This window comes from Saccopteryx leptura, chromosome 6 (genome assembly GCF_036850995.1).
Source record: "Saccopteryx leptura isolate mSacLep1 chromosome 6, mSacLep1_pri_phased_curated, whole genome shotgun sequence".
Taxonomy (NCBI): Eukaryota; Metazoa; Chordata; class Mammalia; order Chiroptera; family Emballonuridae; genus Saccopteryx; species Saccopteryx leptura.
The window spans coordinates 132,798,568-132,815,807 of NC_089508.1; the positions used below are offsets into that span (position 1 = coordinate 132,798,568).

At 51.4% G+C, this 17,240-nt stretch overlaps 1 protein-coding gene across 3 annotated transcripts; it reads left to right on the forward strand.

Annotated features, from left to right (window-relative positions):
- The first annotated feature begins 4,035 nt into the window (after positions 1 to 4,035).
- On the forward strand, positions 4,036 to 16,043 carry IRF1 (interferon regulatory factor 1). 3 transcript variants are annotated; one of them, XM_066341709.1, is made up of 11 exons: positions 4,036 to 4,265; positions 5,219 to 5,310; positions 6,946 to 7,045; positions 7,791 to 7,967; positions 8,089 to 8,138; positions 8,239 to 8,371; positions 8,562 to 8,684; positions 9,107 to 9,156; positions 9,967 to 10,102; positions 10,400 to 10,558; positions 15,054 to 16,043. In XM_066341709.1, exons 2-10 carry the CDS (start codon positions 5,224 to 5,226, stop codon positions 10,522 to 10,524), a joined length of 981 nt encoding a protein of 326 aa, XP_066197806.1. In that variant the 5' UTR covers positions 4,036 to 4,265; positions 5,219 to 5,223; the 3' UTR covers positions 10,525 to 10,558; positions 15,054 to 16,043. The 3 variants fall into 3 exon arrangements, with proteins under 3 accessions (XP_066197806.1, XP_066197807.1, XP_066197805.1); XM_066341710.1 differs by lacking the exon at positions 15,054 to 16,043 and adding an exon at positions 14,955 to 14,976; XM_066341708.1 differs by lacking the exon at positions 15,054 to 16,043 and having other exon boundaries at positions 4,037 to 4,265; positions 10,400 to 11,361.
- The last annotated feature ends 1,197 nt before the right edge of the window (positions 16,044 to 17,240 follow it).

A 17,240-nucleotide genomic window follows, 5' to 3' on the forward strand; every position in this document is an offset into this window, starting at 1 on the left:
GATTGGCCAGCCAGTCAGCCCCTCCTGCACGCCTAGAAAACCTTAAGGCAGGGGTCCCCAAACTACGGCCCTGAGGGCCACATGCGGCCCCCTGAGGCCATTTATCCGGCCCCCACCGCACTTCTGGAAGGGGCACCTGTTTCATTGGTGGTCAGTGAGAGGAGCATAGTTCCCATTGAAATATTGGTCAGTTTGTTGATTTAAATTTACTTGTTCTTTATTTTAAATATTGTATTTGTTCCCGTTTTGTTTTTTTACTTAAAAATAAGATATGTGCAGTATGCATAGGGATTTGTTCATAGTTTTTTTTATACTCCGGCCCTCCAACAGTCTGAGGGATAGAGAACTGGCCCCCTATGTAAAAAGTTTGGCGACCCCTGCCTTAAGGCCTAATACAGAGAAACCACCCAATAAATTTACCTTCAGCGAATGACAATATGGGAGGCATCCTGTGAGCTCCCGCTCCAGACTTAAGCCTCAGCTAAACTCTAGCTGTAGGTGTGAATAACTCAGGTCTCTTGCAGAAAAATACAGAGTTCCAGAAGGTTACCACCCAGAAAGTGATAAGTGGAGAAAAGGCAACATGAAAGTTAAGGGTGAGGTGGTCCTGAGGAGGGGAATGACTTCTAGCCAGATGCTTTCATGCTTTCGCAGTACTTCAAAGGCCAGGCATTTGCTCTGGACCCTAAAATGGAGACTGAAATTGAAGTAAGGGGAGGGGAAGTGAGAGGGGGAGAACTGAAATTGGGGGACAGGGTGAGTGTTGCTAAGCATCCCAGGAAGTCAGAGTTGAGGAGCAAACGGAAGGAGCATGGACATGGAGAGTAAATACACGTGATCACAGAATAGAAATGCAATGAAAGGTTCATGCATTTCTATTAATACTACATGTTATTTGACTAATGTGTTATAGTTTAGAAAGGAATTTGACAGTCTATTGATATTCATCTTATGACAATTAGATGGACTAGAGTATCTGTTTTACAGATGAGAACACTGAGGCCCGTGAGAGACAGTAACTTGTCTAAGGTCACATAGCAAATAACAAAGGCCCAAGAACCCAGGCTTTTGGACTCAATTAGTGTTCTTTTCCACCACCCTCTAGTTACTGCCAGGGGTAGGGGAGCTGTGGGAGTGAAGGTTGGAATGAGACCCTTGGGACCAGAGTGAGCAGTGGTTTGAATATGGGGCTGAGATGTCTGGGAGAACTGAATGTTAGGGAGATGACCCTAGTGCAGAGGCATCTGGAAGGGCAGGTCCCAGGGAGGCTGTGGCAACACAGTGTGGTCCTGGAATGTGCAAACATGACTTGGTGCAGGAATGGAAAACCCAGAAGATCAGGTGAGGCAAAAGAGTTGGAAATAGGACAAGAGAAAGATGCTGGGGGCAGTATGGAAGGGGAGGCCAGGAGTTCTGCTTGTATGTGTGTGACTATGTGGATAGGGTTGTAGGGAAGTGTCCAGAAGCCAGCCAGAGCTTGGATTTGGACATCACCTGCCCAGAGGGGATTCCTGGAATCACAGAGGATGAGTATTTTGAGCCAGAGAGAGTAAAGGGCCAGCCCTGATTTACTAAGATAAACATAGGGAAGGCTCTGTATTCTGCTTAGCATTACAGGGAATATAAGATACATCTAGGGTGGAATTCACCAAGAGCATTTACAAAAAAAATTTGAGGTACTGCCTGACCTGTGGTAGCACACTGGTTAGAGCATCAACCTGGAACGTTGAGGTCGCCAGTTCAATACCCTGGGCTTGCTTGGTCAAGGCACATATGGGAGTTGATGCTTCCTGCTCCTCTCCCTTCTTTCTCTCTCCAAATATGACTAAGTAAAATAAAAAAAAAAATTAAGGTGTAGCTTTATTTCAGTGATTTGGAGTATTACACTCACAATCCTGATAAGCAATTCTTTTATAGGCTTCAAGATACAATTGAATCCCAAAAGTTAAAAGTAAGAAAAAATAAGTCAAAGAACACTTAAGAGATGTAAGTGACAATTTCATTGGTAAATTCTAACATTGGGGAATTTCTATATAAAAAAATTATTGATGAGTGCAAAGATTTAGCTACACAGTGTTGTTTGCATTATGAAAAAATGGAAATAACCTAAATGTCCTACAATAAGGGATTAACTGGGTAAATTTGAATTTATCCTTATGATAAAATAATATGTACCCATTGCAAATGATACTGCAGAAGTACATTTTATGGCATGGAATATGTATATATACATATACACATATGGATGATTATCTGTGGGTTAATATAAAGTTCTTCTTTTAAAGCACTTTTCACAGTCTCCTGTTGCCTTTACAGGGTCATTTTGGTTGATCTCTCAAACTTCCTCTCCCTAATTTCATTCTTAATTTTCCAGTGGCTATTTCAGTTTCTTAGGGACAAGACAAACATCCATTTGCTGCACACAGAACAGACTTCACAACTCAGGAGCCAGTTGCTCAGAAGGTCTTGGTCTCTGTAGTGGGTCTCCATTCTCATCTGGCATTTAAAGCACTCCGATCCTTCCAGGCTCTCGGCACCTTCTATTTTGCTTAACACCAGCTAGGCTATTCCTCACAGTTTCTCCTGCCTCTGCCTCTCCTAGCTCCTGCACCTACCACCAGTTGGCTTAACTCATCCATTTCCTCTGTGGGAGGCAGTGGAGTGACTGGCAGGTGGAATGCTGCATCAATGTGTCTATTTATAGCCTGCATCATTACAACTGGGTGCTGCTGTGGAGGGAGAGCTGGGTTGAAAGCCTAACACAACCAGCAGGAGCCAGGAAGAACGGTTTACTTCTGAGTCAGCAGCTTTGTGGGGGTGAAGGAAGGAGTCTGCTGGGCCAGAGTTCTGGGTGGAAATGAACACTCAGCCCAGGCTCTAGGAGTACATAGGTAAGGCAAGGTCTAGTTGCGAGCACAAAAGTTAACTAGCTGCCCTTCCCAAGGGGCCTGGGACCTGGGTTCCACAATTCTTTAGCTAGATCCAGGGCCTTGGCCAGCCCTAAGAAATTCTCCCATGCTACCCAGAACCTCTTCGGGCCAAGCCCTGAGGACCCAAAGACAACACCAACGCTGCCACTGAGGAGTTCCCACGCAAGGGCCTCGTGGGCTGTGGAGTTGGCCTAAGGCAGGACTGCTAGAAGGGACCAATGCTACCCCAACCCCCACCCCAACTCAGCTGTCCTGGTTTCTCTGAGACTAGTCTTTTCCCTTTCCCTCAGGCCGGCTGTGGGCAGTCCCAAGCATGCAGGCGGAGAAGGGGGAGAGGTGTCTCCCTGGTCACTGAGACTAGAGATTTCGCAAACCATACAACTTCTGCCCAAGTGGGGCACGGTGCTTCACCGATATTATCTGTCACTCTACAACAGTGAGATAGGGCTATTTTGTAGTTGACGAAACTGAGGTCCCGAGTCCCTTAGCGGCTGGGATTTCCTCTCGCCCGGCAGCCGCGGGCAGCACCCCAGGCAGAGCACGGTCTCCTTGACTTCCCCCCGGGCAGGTGAGTGACCTGGACGTGGGTCACCCCTCAAGAAGAGGGCAATGAGAGAGGGCTGAAACCCTCCCTTCTTGGCATCCCATTAGCACACTTGTGGAACCAGACTGGTTTTCAGGAATTCAATCTCGGTGTCCACTGTGAAGAAGGCGGCAGGTGCCTGGGTGACCCCCTCACCTGCGCTCCAGAGACTGACGTCTTCACCCCCAACTCCCCAAACCGAGAGGAGAGTAAGGAGATGGCTTCTGGAGCTAGCGGCCTGGGAGAATGAGGCCTGGGGGGGTAATTGCGGACTGCTAGAGTTAGGCTTTCCAGGACAGCCTTTCTCGGAGACGAGCTGAGGTGGGGGCGGAGTGGGAGCTGGCGGGGCGGCGGCGGAGGGGGTGGGGAAGAGCAGCCGCCCTGTACTTCCCCTTAGCCGCTAGCTCTACAACAGCCTGATTTCCCCGAAATGATGGGGCGGCGCCGGCCAATGGGCGCCCTCGCGGCCCTCTGGAAGGCGGGGCCGAGCCTGGGCTGGGGAATCCCGCTAAGTGTTTAGATTGCTGGCCGGCGCCGCTGCCCTAGCAGAACGCGTCACTCCTTCGTCGAGGCAGGACGTGCGCCCGAGCTCAGCGAGCAGAGGCCAGCGGGAGCTGTTCCCAGCCAAGGCCAGCAGTACCCAGCGGTACTGCGACCTAGGCATCCTCTGCTATCTCCCTACTTCCACCCGGAACCGTGCTCGCCGCGTCGGGACCCTTGGGCACAGCCGCCGACTCGCGCCCGCTGCAGAGGTGAGCCCGCCTTCGCCGCGGGGGGTACTGGTGGCATCGAACAAAGGCGCGCCGGGCACCAGGAAGTGGGGGGCTGTAAACCCTAGTCGGGAGAGTTGCGGGCGCGCGGCATTGCCTTGGTCCTCGCGCTGGCTCGGGAGGGCGTTGGAGGAGCGGCGGGCTGCAGCGCGGGAGGGCGGGCCGTGGCGTGGACCGCCCACCAACCGAGGTTGCCGGCGCCCGGCCGCTTTTGCAAATTTGTGTGCGCAGAACCACCGGGGGCCTCTGCTTGGCAGGGTATGTGCGCTGCGTGCATCCACACCATTCATGCTCCGTGCCCCGTGCTCCGCGCGCAGGCCCTAGGTTTCAGGCTGTCTCTGCAGGTGGCAGGGGTTGGGACTTGCTGCCCTAGTTGGCTGCAGGATCTACCCCCGCCGGAGCAGCGAGAGGAGGCGCTACAGGTGTTCTTTGGTTCATTTATCTAGCTTTTTGGCGTAGAATAGATGGGTGGGGGTAGGGGAGAGGATGTCTCCTGTGCAGGGTGACTGCTTGCCAATTAGGGATAGTGCACAGCCAGGGGCGGCAGTTCAAGTAGGGAAGTTTCTTGGCATCAGGCAAAAGAAGCCTCTCCCTTCCCAAAGGATCTGAATTTGGGAAGAAAAGTTCTGGCATTAAGATATGTGTATTTTGTCTCTTTCCTGCACATAAATCCTGCGACTATCAGTTGCATACCAGTCGCCTCCCAAGACTGTCCAGGAGGGGGTGAAGGAAGGGGCAGAATGGTTTGGCCCAAGATGCTGAAAGATTTGGAGGGCAGTCTTTTCTCAGTAAAAGCCTCCTCCCCCATGATTGTAGTACATGAAATCTGACTGAGGGCAGGGGAGGGTAACTGAATGACCTGGGGCGGGATGGGGCAGTGCCCAGGGGCTGCTCAAACAGACTCCCAACAGGAGCCTTCTGTCTTCTCTTTACAGCCAACATGCCCATCACTCGGATGCGCATGAGACCCTGGCTAGAGATGCAGATTAATTCCAACCAAATCCCAGGGCTGATCTGGATTAATAAAGTGAGTGTAACTCTTTGGGTTTTCTGCTACATTTTAACTCATGTTCTTTAGGGCAGTGGTCCCCAACCCCCCGGCCGCGGACCGGTACTGGTCCATGGGCCATTTGGTACCGGTCTGCAGAGAAAGAATAAATAACTTACATTATTTTCATTTTATTTATATTTAAGTGTGAACAATGTTTTATTTTTAAAAAATGACCGAATTCCCTCTGTTACATCTATCTAAGACTCACTCTTTTTTTTTTTTTTAAAGATTTTATTTATTCATTATAGAGAGGGGGGAGAGAGAGAGAGAGAAAAGGGGGGAGGAGCAGAAAGCATCAACTCCCATATGTGCCTTGACCAGGCAAGCCCAGCGTTTTGAACCGGCAACCTCAGCATTTCCAGGTTGACACTTTAAGACTCACTCTTGTCGGACGCTTGTCTTGGTCACGTGATACATTTATCTGTCCCACCCTAAAGGCTGGTCCGTGAAAATATTTTCTGACATTAAACCGGTCTGTGGCCCAAAAAAGGTTGGGGACCACTGCTTTAGGGGACCAAAGCTTCAGATGCAGCTCAAAAAGGGAAGTGATTCAGAGGAGGCAGATGTGTTTCCCAGTACAGTGACAGGTCCTGCATGCAGGGAGTGTGCATGGCCCAGCCCTGGGCCCCACTTTCCTGACTTCTGCCTTCCTTTCTTTTAGAGGTAAGGACAGGGAACCCACCCAAGGCCACTGAGTGTCCAGTATCTGAAGAGCTGGAGTTCTGGTCTCTCGTGAGGGAGACTCCTACACATATAGCAACAGATGGCACTGCCGACAGGTGACCCAAGAATTAACCTTACAGCAGTTGCCCAGGCCCAGGAAGCTTCTAGCTGGTGCATAGAGGCCAACACAGACCCTGCAGACTTAGTAATAACAATAATCATAATAGCTGCTGCTTACTATACGTACTACAAGTGAGTGTGGCACCTTGCTAAGTACGTTACTTACATTGTGTCATTTAAACTTCAAAATGGTCCTGTGAGGTAGACCCCATTAATATACCCATTTTCAGATAAGGAAACATGGGTACTGAGAAGTAGATAATGGCTTTGATGCCAAGACTTGAACCTGAGCAGTTTGACTCAGAAATCCATACCGTTAACCACCAGTATTGAGAACAGTGAGACCTTAGTCTTTATATTTGTCACTGTGTTTTCTAGTTTCACAGAAAACAGTGAGGGGCAAAGAAGTACAGTGATAGTGCCAGGGTCACACTGGTAGTCAGCATCCAAGTCTGGCCCAGGGTTTCCTGAGATGTATGACCAGAACCCCCAGTGTGGAAGCCAGTGGCCCCAGGTGTCCTGAGCAGCCCTATGTAATGGACAGAGTTCTCATTTCTTGTTGGTGCTGACAAGCCAGAGAAGCATCTAGCACATCTGTAACAGGCAGAGGGAGGTCTTTCTGAGCTGATGGTGCCACAGCTCATCAGAACCCATCTGATAGATCCAGAGTGATGCAGCCTGGTTAAGCCAATCTCAGGATGGGTCAAGCCAAGCCAGCTGTCAGGTTGAAAAGAGGAAGTCGGCCTTTTCCCAGACCAAAAGCCTGTGGTCTCTGAGCTTACACAACCTTGTGTTTTTGTTTGTGTGTGTGTGTGTGTGTGTGTTCAGGAGGAGAGGATCTTCCAGATCCCATGGAAGCATGCTGCCAAACATGGCTGGGACATCAACAAGGATGCCTGTCTGTTTCGGAGCTGGGCCATTCACACAGGTGCGTGACTGTTGCCCAGGAGGAGTCAGGGAGGGGACAAGGGAAGGCATTTCTGTTAACGCAGAGGCTCTTCACCGGCTCTCTCAGCTCCCTGTGATGGCATAGAGAAATCAAGGGTGGGCAGAAGGCAGACCTGTGTTTCTGTGGAGAGGGGCCACCATTTCATGGAGTTTGTGGCTGGATTAAAGTTCTCCTTGGCAAAAGTAGCTGTGAGCCAGGATATTAAAAGAGACCCAGACCTTCCTTTTTCTTGATGTTGACCAAGGTCCTTGGCCCAAGGCCCATGTGGCTTCCTTTTAGCCTTGAAGAATGAGGTTCTTGGCTGGTCTCAGACCAGTTAGCCCGATTATCAGTAACTATTCTTTGATGTTTACTGTGTACCCGTTCCCATGTTTGGAATGATCAAATAAGCCTCAGTCCCTGCCCTCTGGCTGCTGACAGCTCAAGCAGGGAATCTGGGCATGGTCTAGGACTAAGAGCACTTTTGGGTATACGGGCCTTCTAGTGCTTTCAGCTGGGCTTTCAGTGAGGTCTGCTGGATGTGTTTCTACAAGTCTGAGCATTTGAGAAGCCCCAGGGTGCAGGGCCTGCAGAGTGTCATGCAAGAATACCTGCTGGTTGACCAGGAGGCTCTCTGGCAGCACGAGAGCTTTGGAAACTGTTGCCTTCCTCCTCCCAGGGCAGGGGGTAGCTGAGGATCCCCACCTATGGCCCTGACGATCCCCTTCACTCTCCTGCCCACTAGGCCGATACAAAGCAGGGGAAAAGGAGCCTGATCCTAAGACGTGGAAGGCCAACTTTCGCTGTGCCATGAACTCCCTGCCGGACATTGAGGAGGTAAAGGACCAGAGCAGGAACAAAGGCAGCACAGCTGTGCGGGTGTACCGGATGCTCCCACCCCTCACCAAGAACCAAAGGAAAGGTATCCAAGGACTCTGGGCCCTCAGGAAGCCTGCAGGGAGGGGGGGAGGAAAGGAGGGAGGGTGGCAGGCAACTGGGGTTGGTGTGCCTGTACCAAAGCTGACAGCCTATCTCCACCACAGAGAGAAAGTCCAAGTTCAGCCGAGACGCTAAGAGCAAGGCCAAGAGAAAGGTGAGTGTGGTCCTAAGCAGCCGGTCTTCAGCCACCTGAGTCAGGCTGGGCAGTGGAAAAGTGCCACAGCAGCCTGGCCTAAGCTATTTTCCTTCTGCAGTCATATGGGGAGTCCAGCCCTGATACCTTCTCCGATGGCCTCAGCAGCTCTACCCTGCCTGATGACCATAGCAGCTACACAGCTCAGGGCTACATGGGGCAAGACTTGGAGGTTGAGCGGGCCCTTACTCCAGGTAAGATGGGCCAGTCCTGGCAGGGACCACATGGGTTGGGGCGGAGGAGATGACTCTTTCTCTTGGGTCTAGGAGACATCATGCTTTTAGGTGGTGGCCTGTTGGAGCAGGCTGCAGGGTAGGGGATGCTGGGTGTCTTGCAAACTAAGAAAGCACACAGCTCTAACGTGTGGTTTCTGCTGTCCTGAAGCACTGTCACCGTGTGCTGTCAGTAGCACTCTCCCTGACTGGCACGTGCCAGTGGAAATTGTGCCGGACAGCACCAGTGACCTGTACAACTTCCAGGTGTCACCCATGCCTTCCGTCTCTGAAGGTTCGTGCTTCTGGGGCCTGGCCTTCTTGCCTGTTTGGGTCTTGGGAGGGGTTTCCTGGGGGAGAAAAGATGCTCAGAACTACATCTGGCCCAGAGCTGACTGGCGGGCTAGAGGGAGGGGGCCAGGGGCTGCATTTTGGTCTAAGGTTGCTGGTTCCCGTGGCTCCTCTATAGCCCAGTCACCCACGGTGAGGAAGAAAGTGAGAGGGTGGGAAGAGGTGTGGCTTCAGGATTTGGGAGGCTGAGTTACTAGGAGAGTGTCCTGTTCTGGAATTTCCATGGCAAGCAGATGTCCACTGGGAGGTCAGTGTGTGTATGTGTGCATGTGCATGTATGAGTGAAGGGACAGGGGCACTGATGGGGCTGGAAGTGTAGGTCAAGCCTCGCTGACCGCCATCTTCTCTACTATTCCCTATCCACAGCCACAACAGATGAAGACGAGGAAGGGAAATTACCTGATGACATCATGAAGGTAAAGCTTTTTCCTCCCAGGGCACTCTTTTGAAGTCGCTGCAGCTCGGTAAGGAGAGGGAACTGCTGTGACCTGGCTGCTTGCATAGTGCCATGTCTACATGGCTGGCAACCACCGCCCTATTGGCTGGTGGGAAACACACTGGAAGTGGGGACAGGCGGGAAGCCTGATTTCCAGCAGACTGTCCTGAGCAGGCCTCAGGGCTCAGACAGCTCTGAGTCAGCCACCATCAGGACCAGGGCCCTGGCCTGCGTCCTCCGCCCCAACATGCCTCAGCCCTGCTAGTCAGAAGTGCACACATCAGGTTTCAATAATCAGCCTTGGGGATCTGTAATATCGTGGCTTTTTTTTTTCCAAATTATCTTTGGGGCTTCTTTTTCTGTTTCAATTTTAAAAGTGCATATAAAAACGTTTTTGCAGTAGCTGTATGCAGGCTCTGCTCCATCAGCAGAGAAAATTGGGACATGAGCATCATTCTTACATCATTTTTATCTCTAGCTTTTCTCGTCTTTTCTTGACTTACTATACTAGCCATTTCTTTAAGCCACGCTCCCAGTTGTCATGTCCTCCCAGCTGGGAGGAAAGTCTTAGAGATTCAGTACCAGGGGTTGATGTGGGAATGTGAGTCCAGGGCAGACCCTCACCTCCCAGGCCTCTGTCCTAAGTAAGCTCCTCGTCTGCATCCGTCTGAGGATGTGAAAATGGCCAAGGGTGTGATCCTGGCTGGAAGCTTTGGCTCATTGAAGGGAAGGCCACAGGATGAGTCTGCACTGGCAGTGAGCTGATAGCTTCTTATGTCTATGTCCCCAGCTCTTGGAGCAGGAGCAGTCAGAGTGGCAGCCGACAAATGTGGATGGGAAGGGGTACCTTCTCAATGAACCTGGGGCCCAGCCCACCTCTGTTTATGGAAACTTCAGTTGCAAGGAGGAGCCAGACAGCCTTGGGGGTAAGGAGCCCCTGCGGGAGAAGGGAGAGCCATGTGGGAGTGGAGGAAGGGGAAGGCTTGGGACTACGACCAGGGAGCAGCAGAGGTAAACATCCTTCTTCAACTTATCTGGGTACAGCCAGCATGCAAATTAACTGTTGCTCCCATGTCCTTAAGTTTGCCTAAAGGTGATGGGTGTTGCAGCCGTGGGTTGGACAGCAAAGGCTGCTGTGTCTGTGGTCTTCAGGGATGGAGGTGGGGGAGAACACATCTCCTCCCTTCTCTCTATCCTCACACAACCTTCTTTACGTCTTCTAGGAGATATCGGGCTGAGCCTACAGCGTGTCTTCACAGACCTGAAGAATATGGACACCAGTTGGTTGGACAGCCTCCTGCCCCCAGTCAGGCTTCCCTCCATCCAGGCCATTCCTTGTGCACCGTAGCTAGGCCTGTGGCTCGGCCCTTTTGCTCTCCTAGGTGAGCAGGACCTGCCATCATGGTGGCTGTGGTGTAGGGAAGCAGGACTCCTGTGGGCCCCTTGACATACAAAATGTGACCCTACTGCCAAGTGGGGCTGGAGCCACCCTCCTTGGGATGGCAGCTTCCTGGGCCTGGCAGGCCAGGGCCTGGGCTCATCTTGTGGGTAAAGCTGGCCCTGCCTCCTAGGAAGCTGGGGTTCTGAGACTGGTGTCAGGTGGAGGTCTCAGACAGGAATCAGCCCTCCAGATGTCCCCTCAGCCCAGCTGCCTGGAGAGGGTCTGGCTGTCACTCAGCTGACCTGAGGGAACAGACCAGTGACTTCAGAAAAGCACAGCACCAATCCCAGGGCTGGCTCTGCACTAAGAGACAATTGCACTAAGTAAATCCTATTCCCAAAGAGCACCTCCCTCCCAGCTGAGCCCTGGGGACTCTTCCAAAGCCAGTGGAATGTGAAGGAGAAATGGGCCCTGTGGGACGGTGTCCCAAGCCTCAGGAGCTCTGCCCTGCTCCCTGTGCAGGTGGAGGGGCCTGGGGGAAGCACTTTTTCTTGTGGACCTGGCCACATTTCTCATCAGAAGTGTACACTAACATTCCCCACAGGCTCTCAGCCTTTGTGCTTATTTATACAGTGCCTTGCCCTGCGCCTACCTGCCTCCTCAGCAGGCCCAGCGAGGGAAGTGTGAGCGCCTTGATGTGACTTTCAAAATTGGAAAAGGCTTCTAACCACTAAGTCATGTGTGACCACATATGCACATGTGTGTAAATATGTACATTGTCTTTTTATAAAAAGCTAATTGTTCTAAGGAGTGTGACCTTTTATTTAGAAATTGTAGATGATTTTACTTTCTCTAGAGACATTCTGATGGACTCATTCTTGGCATCTTACCTGAGTAGACTGTGGGGTGAGGTGACATGCACCCATTGCAGAATCCTTTCACTTAAGTTTACGGAGAAGGTGGCAGGAGGAGGGGCCAGCCTTGGCACAGGGACATGCTCATGTAAATATAGTCACGTGCCCTTGGCTTTAGAGTCATGGCTGTGAGTTGAATTTGGGCTCCTGGGGGCTGGGGAGTATTAAGTATTGAGTTCTGAGGAGTCCTGCTGAACTCAAAGCAAGTGCACTCAGGTGCTAGTCCCCAAAGTTAACAATTGGTACAGCACAGGCATGGCTAATCTTAACAGACACCAGCTCAGAAAGGTCCCGAGGCTGCTGTGCCGGGTATCACTTGCTGTCCGGTTCCTGCAGAGATGGGGATGTGCTCTCTGTGCTGTCCAGTACAGTCAGCAGTAGAAGAGTCACATGTGTCAGCTGAGTACTTGAAATGTGGCCAGTGCAATGCAGGAACCAAATTTTAAATTTTATTAGTTAAAATTTAAATAGTCACATATGACTAGTATCTACCATATGGGTCAGTAGAGGAAGATACTGGATTGGGGACAGATTTGAGGGTGTGGGATCCAAGAGAACTTGGAACAGGGGCTTGGGGCTATTTACCTGCTAATTCAAGAGTATTTACTGTTTTGCCAGCCAACAATAACCATCGGTGCTTAATGCCAACCCTGCATTGCACTGTGAAACAGGTCCGTGCACAAATGTCTTAGGAAACCTTAGATGACCTTACTTAAAGCAGGTTTCCCTCCTCCGTGTCTTTGCAGGGTCTGGGTTGGCTAATGCACTCAGAATCTCTTTGAAGGGGTATATTTGATCAGTGGTTCTGAAAACCACAGGCTGGGAACCACTGACATACGGCAAAGCTCCCTTCAGATAAGGCCTGTGTCGCAGCAGTGTGTGAGGGCGAGAGGTTTGGATATGGGCTTTTTGGGCCTTTTTTCATCTTGCTTCCCAGTCTCTGGCCCTGGGTCATAAACAGCACCCAGTGTAGGCAGGCTGGCCAGGAAAGCCAGCTGGTATCACTAGCATCATCTAGGGAATGAGGCCATTGCAGTACGGGGTTGCTGAGGGAAACCAAGCCCTGTGCAGACACCTTCCATATCCTTAGTCCCAGAAATCACTTGCACTGTGGTCCCCTCTTTGGACCCAGCCCTCTGTGAGGAGTATGGGCCCTTGGTGGAAAGGGAAGGCTGAGTGAGAAAATGATGAGAAAACTGGAAAATGGGCAAAGGTCAGTTTGACTTCCTCTATCAAGCTCAAGAAGTGTTTTCTGACCTTGGACATGCAGCGAGAGTGTCAGATGGCTTCATGCTGGGGGAGCTATTTTGCATGGGGATGCCTAGACCCCAATCTACAGACGGATTTTTTCAAGAGTAGCCTCACCTATAGGCAGAGGGATGGATAAGATGATCTTTCCCAGCTCCTCCAGAGCCCAGCCCTTAGAAATATTGGATTGGGGTGACTAGCCTCTTGTAGGTTCTAACTGGGGGCTTGGCAAGGTCTTCTAAAGGGTGGTTTTTCCAGGTGAGAATGGCTGGGGGTGATGTGAAGCCAGGTAAAGGGTACTAAAAAGGAATGGAAGGGAAGGGACACAACCCAGAGCAAGCAGAGACTGCTTCTACCTTTACTCTCCTCCTGCAACCTCATCCCTACAGTGTGTTGAAGTGGGTGTGTTGAAATCCCAGGTAGCCGTGGAAACCTCAAATTCTAATATGCCAAGCTTATTACTTGTAAGTTACTAAAAAGGGAGGGGAATTCCATCCTTCAGCCCCCAGTCTCCAGAGCCAAGCTGGAGTTCTGAGCTCCTCCAGCTCTTCTTATTCCAAAACAATTGGGATCAACTCCTTGGAATGTCCTGTACCTCTGACCCCTCACAATGGACCTGGGTCCCAGGGACTAGGCATGGAGGAGTTAGTGTGAAATACAGCCAGACATTCCAGGATGGTGAGCTGTCTCACCACACTCTGCCAAGGACTTCAGCCTATGCCTAACAGGAAAGACAGTAAGTCTGAGCGCTCACCTAAGGGTGATGGCAGCTGACACTAACTCATCAGTTCAAGGATGCCACATCAGTGGAGCAACATCAGCATAATCTGAGCCAAATTTGGGCATAATTTAAGATCATTCTAAGGGTCTGCCAATGCTTTTGTGGGTCATTCCAAGAGTTTCAGCCTAAGCACTAAAAGTGAAAGCTCTTGGCTTAGGGAGCTAGGAGATCATTGAAAACTTTTGTTTTGTTTGGTGTCTGATGATATCACTGCCATCAAAGACCCCTTTCCATTGGGTTAAACTGGCAAAGTGAGGCTAGAACTCCTGCCAAGTCTACAGATGTTCAAAGGCACTTCTGGTTAGTTACAGAGTTTCCTTGCTTTACTGCAAAGGTGTCACTTTAATTGGGCTGGTTTATTCATTTAGCTCACTTGGCAATAGGAAGAAAGCTACAGGCTAATATACTAGCTGCCCATACAGAGGCTCACAGTGGCAAAAGATCTTTAGGGAAGTCAGGTGCAAACTATCCCTTCTTGGTATATTGGTTTTCAACATCTTTCAATGTACCACATGTAGGTTAAGAGCTTTCTCAGACTGCTCTGGAAATCTCTGGTGGGGACTGCTGATGACAGAACTGAAGTCCTAGGAAAAGTCTGGGGCCTGGTGATGATGGAGTCCTTTCCTCTGGGAGTGATGTCCCCTGGCTGGTGGAGCTGGTCATGCTCAGGCTGTCATTCTCTGGACCCATTTGTTCGTCTTTTACACTGTTAGCACAGATCCCGAAATCCTTGTGTTAGTGGGGAACAAGGAACCCTGTTAGAGCATTCAGGAAGCTTCTGTCTCTGTCACACAATTGTTTTTCTTTTGGTAATGCCTTTTCAACTTGGGCATGACAAACCCTCCATTAAGAGGGTGCCTGAAATTCATCAGAATGCTGCACTAACCTTTCCCCACTTGTACCAGTGGTCACAGGGACAGGAGCCTGGGTAGGGAGAATGTGGAGCTGGTGTACTCTCTTTCCCAGGAGTGAAAGTTCTGGGCAGAGTGGGACTTGCCTTTGTCAGCCAGGACTCCATAGTGAGGCCAAATCTAAGGCAGCACAAAGGAATAGCTGGTTGGCCATGTGGCTTTCTTACCTCCAGGTGGCTCCCCAGAAACCCCTTTCTGCTGATTTTCCAGGGATGGGGATTTAGAGAAGAAGCCCCTACTTCTGCAGGCTCCATGGTGAGGTGGGCCTAGAGAGTCTATTCAACTGGGGAGAGTTGAATTTCAACTGGGGAGATACCGAAGGCAGTGAAGCAAGGACATGGGCACCGAGCAAGAGGAGAGGCAGATGTGCACCATTCCTTACCTAGCTCCATGAGCTCAGAAATGGACAGAACTGGAGAGGACCTCAGAGTCTGGCTGGGTAATGATGACATGGTCCTCCAGTGCTCATGTTGCACCAGGCACCATGCCAAGCACCCCATACATACCATGACACTGGCACTCACCACAGCCCCTTGTTCACAGACCAGAAAACTAAAGCTCAACTGGCATGAGGCATTGCCTAAGATGACTCAGCTAATCTGTAAGGGGCCTGGATTCTGACTGACATCTGTCTGTGCCCAGAATGCAGACTGCTTCCACAATATCAGGCTGCCTGCAGAGGAGGAAACTGAGACCTGGGGAGGAAGTACAGGAGAGCTTGCCTGGAAGCAGAACACTAGCACCTCAAGCCAAGAAGCTCTGGACGCTGTATAGGACTCTGCCCCTGACTTCAGCTCTCATGACCTCCCCTCCTCCAGGGGACATGGCTCTGCTGCTACAGGCCCCAGGGCCCCAGTGGGGTAGGGCTTGGCTTGGTTCTCAAGGGGAGCGATGCCCCACCTATGCCCCGGAAGCCACCTGCTGTTTGGAGGGGTGGAGGCCCCAGGAGTGTGGGACACAGACTGTCTGTAATTTGGCCTCAGTGCAGGGGACAGCTCTGCCACACATCTGTTTGTGAACCGGCTCCCAGCTCCAGGGGACTCTGGCCTGTTAGCCCTTATCTCAGCTCCAGGAATCAAAGAGGACTTTACAGCGTGTTTGAGCAATGTGATGAGAGTTATCCTGTCCTGCTCAAAACCAGACCCTTTGCTGGGCCCAGGGGTCCTCAGAGGTCTGACTCTGGTGACTGTACTAGCTAGGACCACCTGAGGTGCATCCTAAGTGCCAGCCACGTGGCTGGGGTCATCCTGTGGCTGCTATGAGTCCAATCCTGGCTTCTTGGTCCATGAAAGAAGCCAGCACTTCTGACAGCTGGCTGGTTGCTGCCCCACACCAGGAGGGCACTCAGACTCACTTGCAGGCTTCCTGCGGACCCAGCTGAGAGCAGTCAGGTGGGACCCTCACTTCTATCTCTAGCCAAATGCCTTATGTTGGCCTGGGTCCCCTTCTTGGTTTCTGCCCTCTGCTTTCCTTAAGGCTGGGTGGCTGTGAGGCGTCCACTGCTTCTCACAGCCTCTACCTGGTCTGCCCAGAGCTAGGGCAAGAGCAGCATGTTCTTCCAGCATTCAAGTACTCAGCTGCGCCTTTGCTCAGAGAGCTGAATAGTGTACCCAGGGCCTTGGTGACACATGAGTCCTGGGGTGGTGGTGGTGGGGGGAGTTGGTGGGCCAGGCTTTTCTGAGAAGGCAGACTTCATGGAATAAGGGAGTCATGAAACACAGAGGTGTGTTGGGGATCAGGGATAGATAAGAATGGAGTCATTAAGCCAGAAGAGCTATTAGTTTTCTAAACTTAAGGACAAGTCAAGGAGTCCTGTCACATTGGCCACATGGGTGCAACGGCGGCCGGGGTGGGGAGGCTGCCTTGCCTGTGGAGCCGAAGGGTGGCCGCCTCTGCTTGGAGGAAGGGCTGCCTCCCTGTGCTGCTTGTTGGCTTGCCAGGTTGGGGGAGGAGCTGCATGTCAGGGTGCCAAGAGCCACAGGAGCTGGGGGTGGGGTGGGGCACAGAAGGGCCTGGAGGGGTGAGCAGCTTTCCAAGACTCAGAACATCCCAGGACTGTTCATCACCTCCCTTCTGTCACAAACTGGCAGCAGTCAGGGTTCTCAGCCCAGAAGACCATTTGCCCCCTCTTGAGGGGCCTGCCTCAGGTCACTTGGGAGGACCCCAGTTTGGGGCTCTGGCCATTCTAACATACATGCAATGTGGTCCTGGGGCCCTCCCTTATCTGCCAGCCCACACAGGGAAAACCCTATCATCCAGTGCCTTTCCTTTCCTGCCTGCTACCCCACATGGAGAGGGGTGCCTAATCTCTTCAAACAGACTAGAAGCTCCTCAGGGGCAAGCAGTCATCTCCTCCATAGCTTCACAGTGCTCAGGCAGGACCAGCACCTTAGAGCTGCTTCTGCAAAACGCTGTAGTCAACATCTGCTCACCTACTTGGTCCATGGCCCACCTGGCTTCTTGGGGCCTGCCCTGGGGGCGGTCCAGGCTGGACTCATGGTGTAGGGAGCAGGCTCAGAGGCAGGGAGGGCACAGACTGGTAGCTAACTCTGCCCCTGCAGTGAATTCCAGGGTAGAATGGGCCATGACCAACGGCAGCCAGGGCCAAAGGCCCCAGACCAAGGGCCACAGTGTCCCACGACATACAGCACAAACAGTCCGTGTCCCTCAGCAGGACTTCTGGAGATGGAAGCTTGCGTCATTATTTTCCTTCATTAAAAATGTACACAAGTAAAAGAAACATGGTCTAGTTGTACACAGTAAGAAATACAGATGAGTAAATAGAAACATTAATTAAAACCACCTGTAGTACACCACCCAGAAGTAATC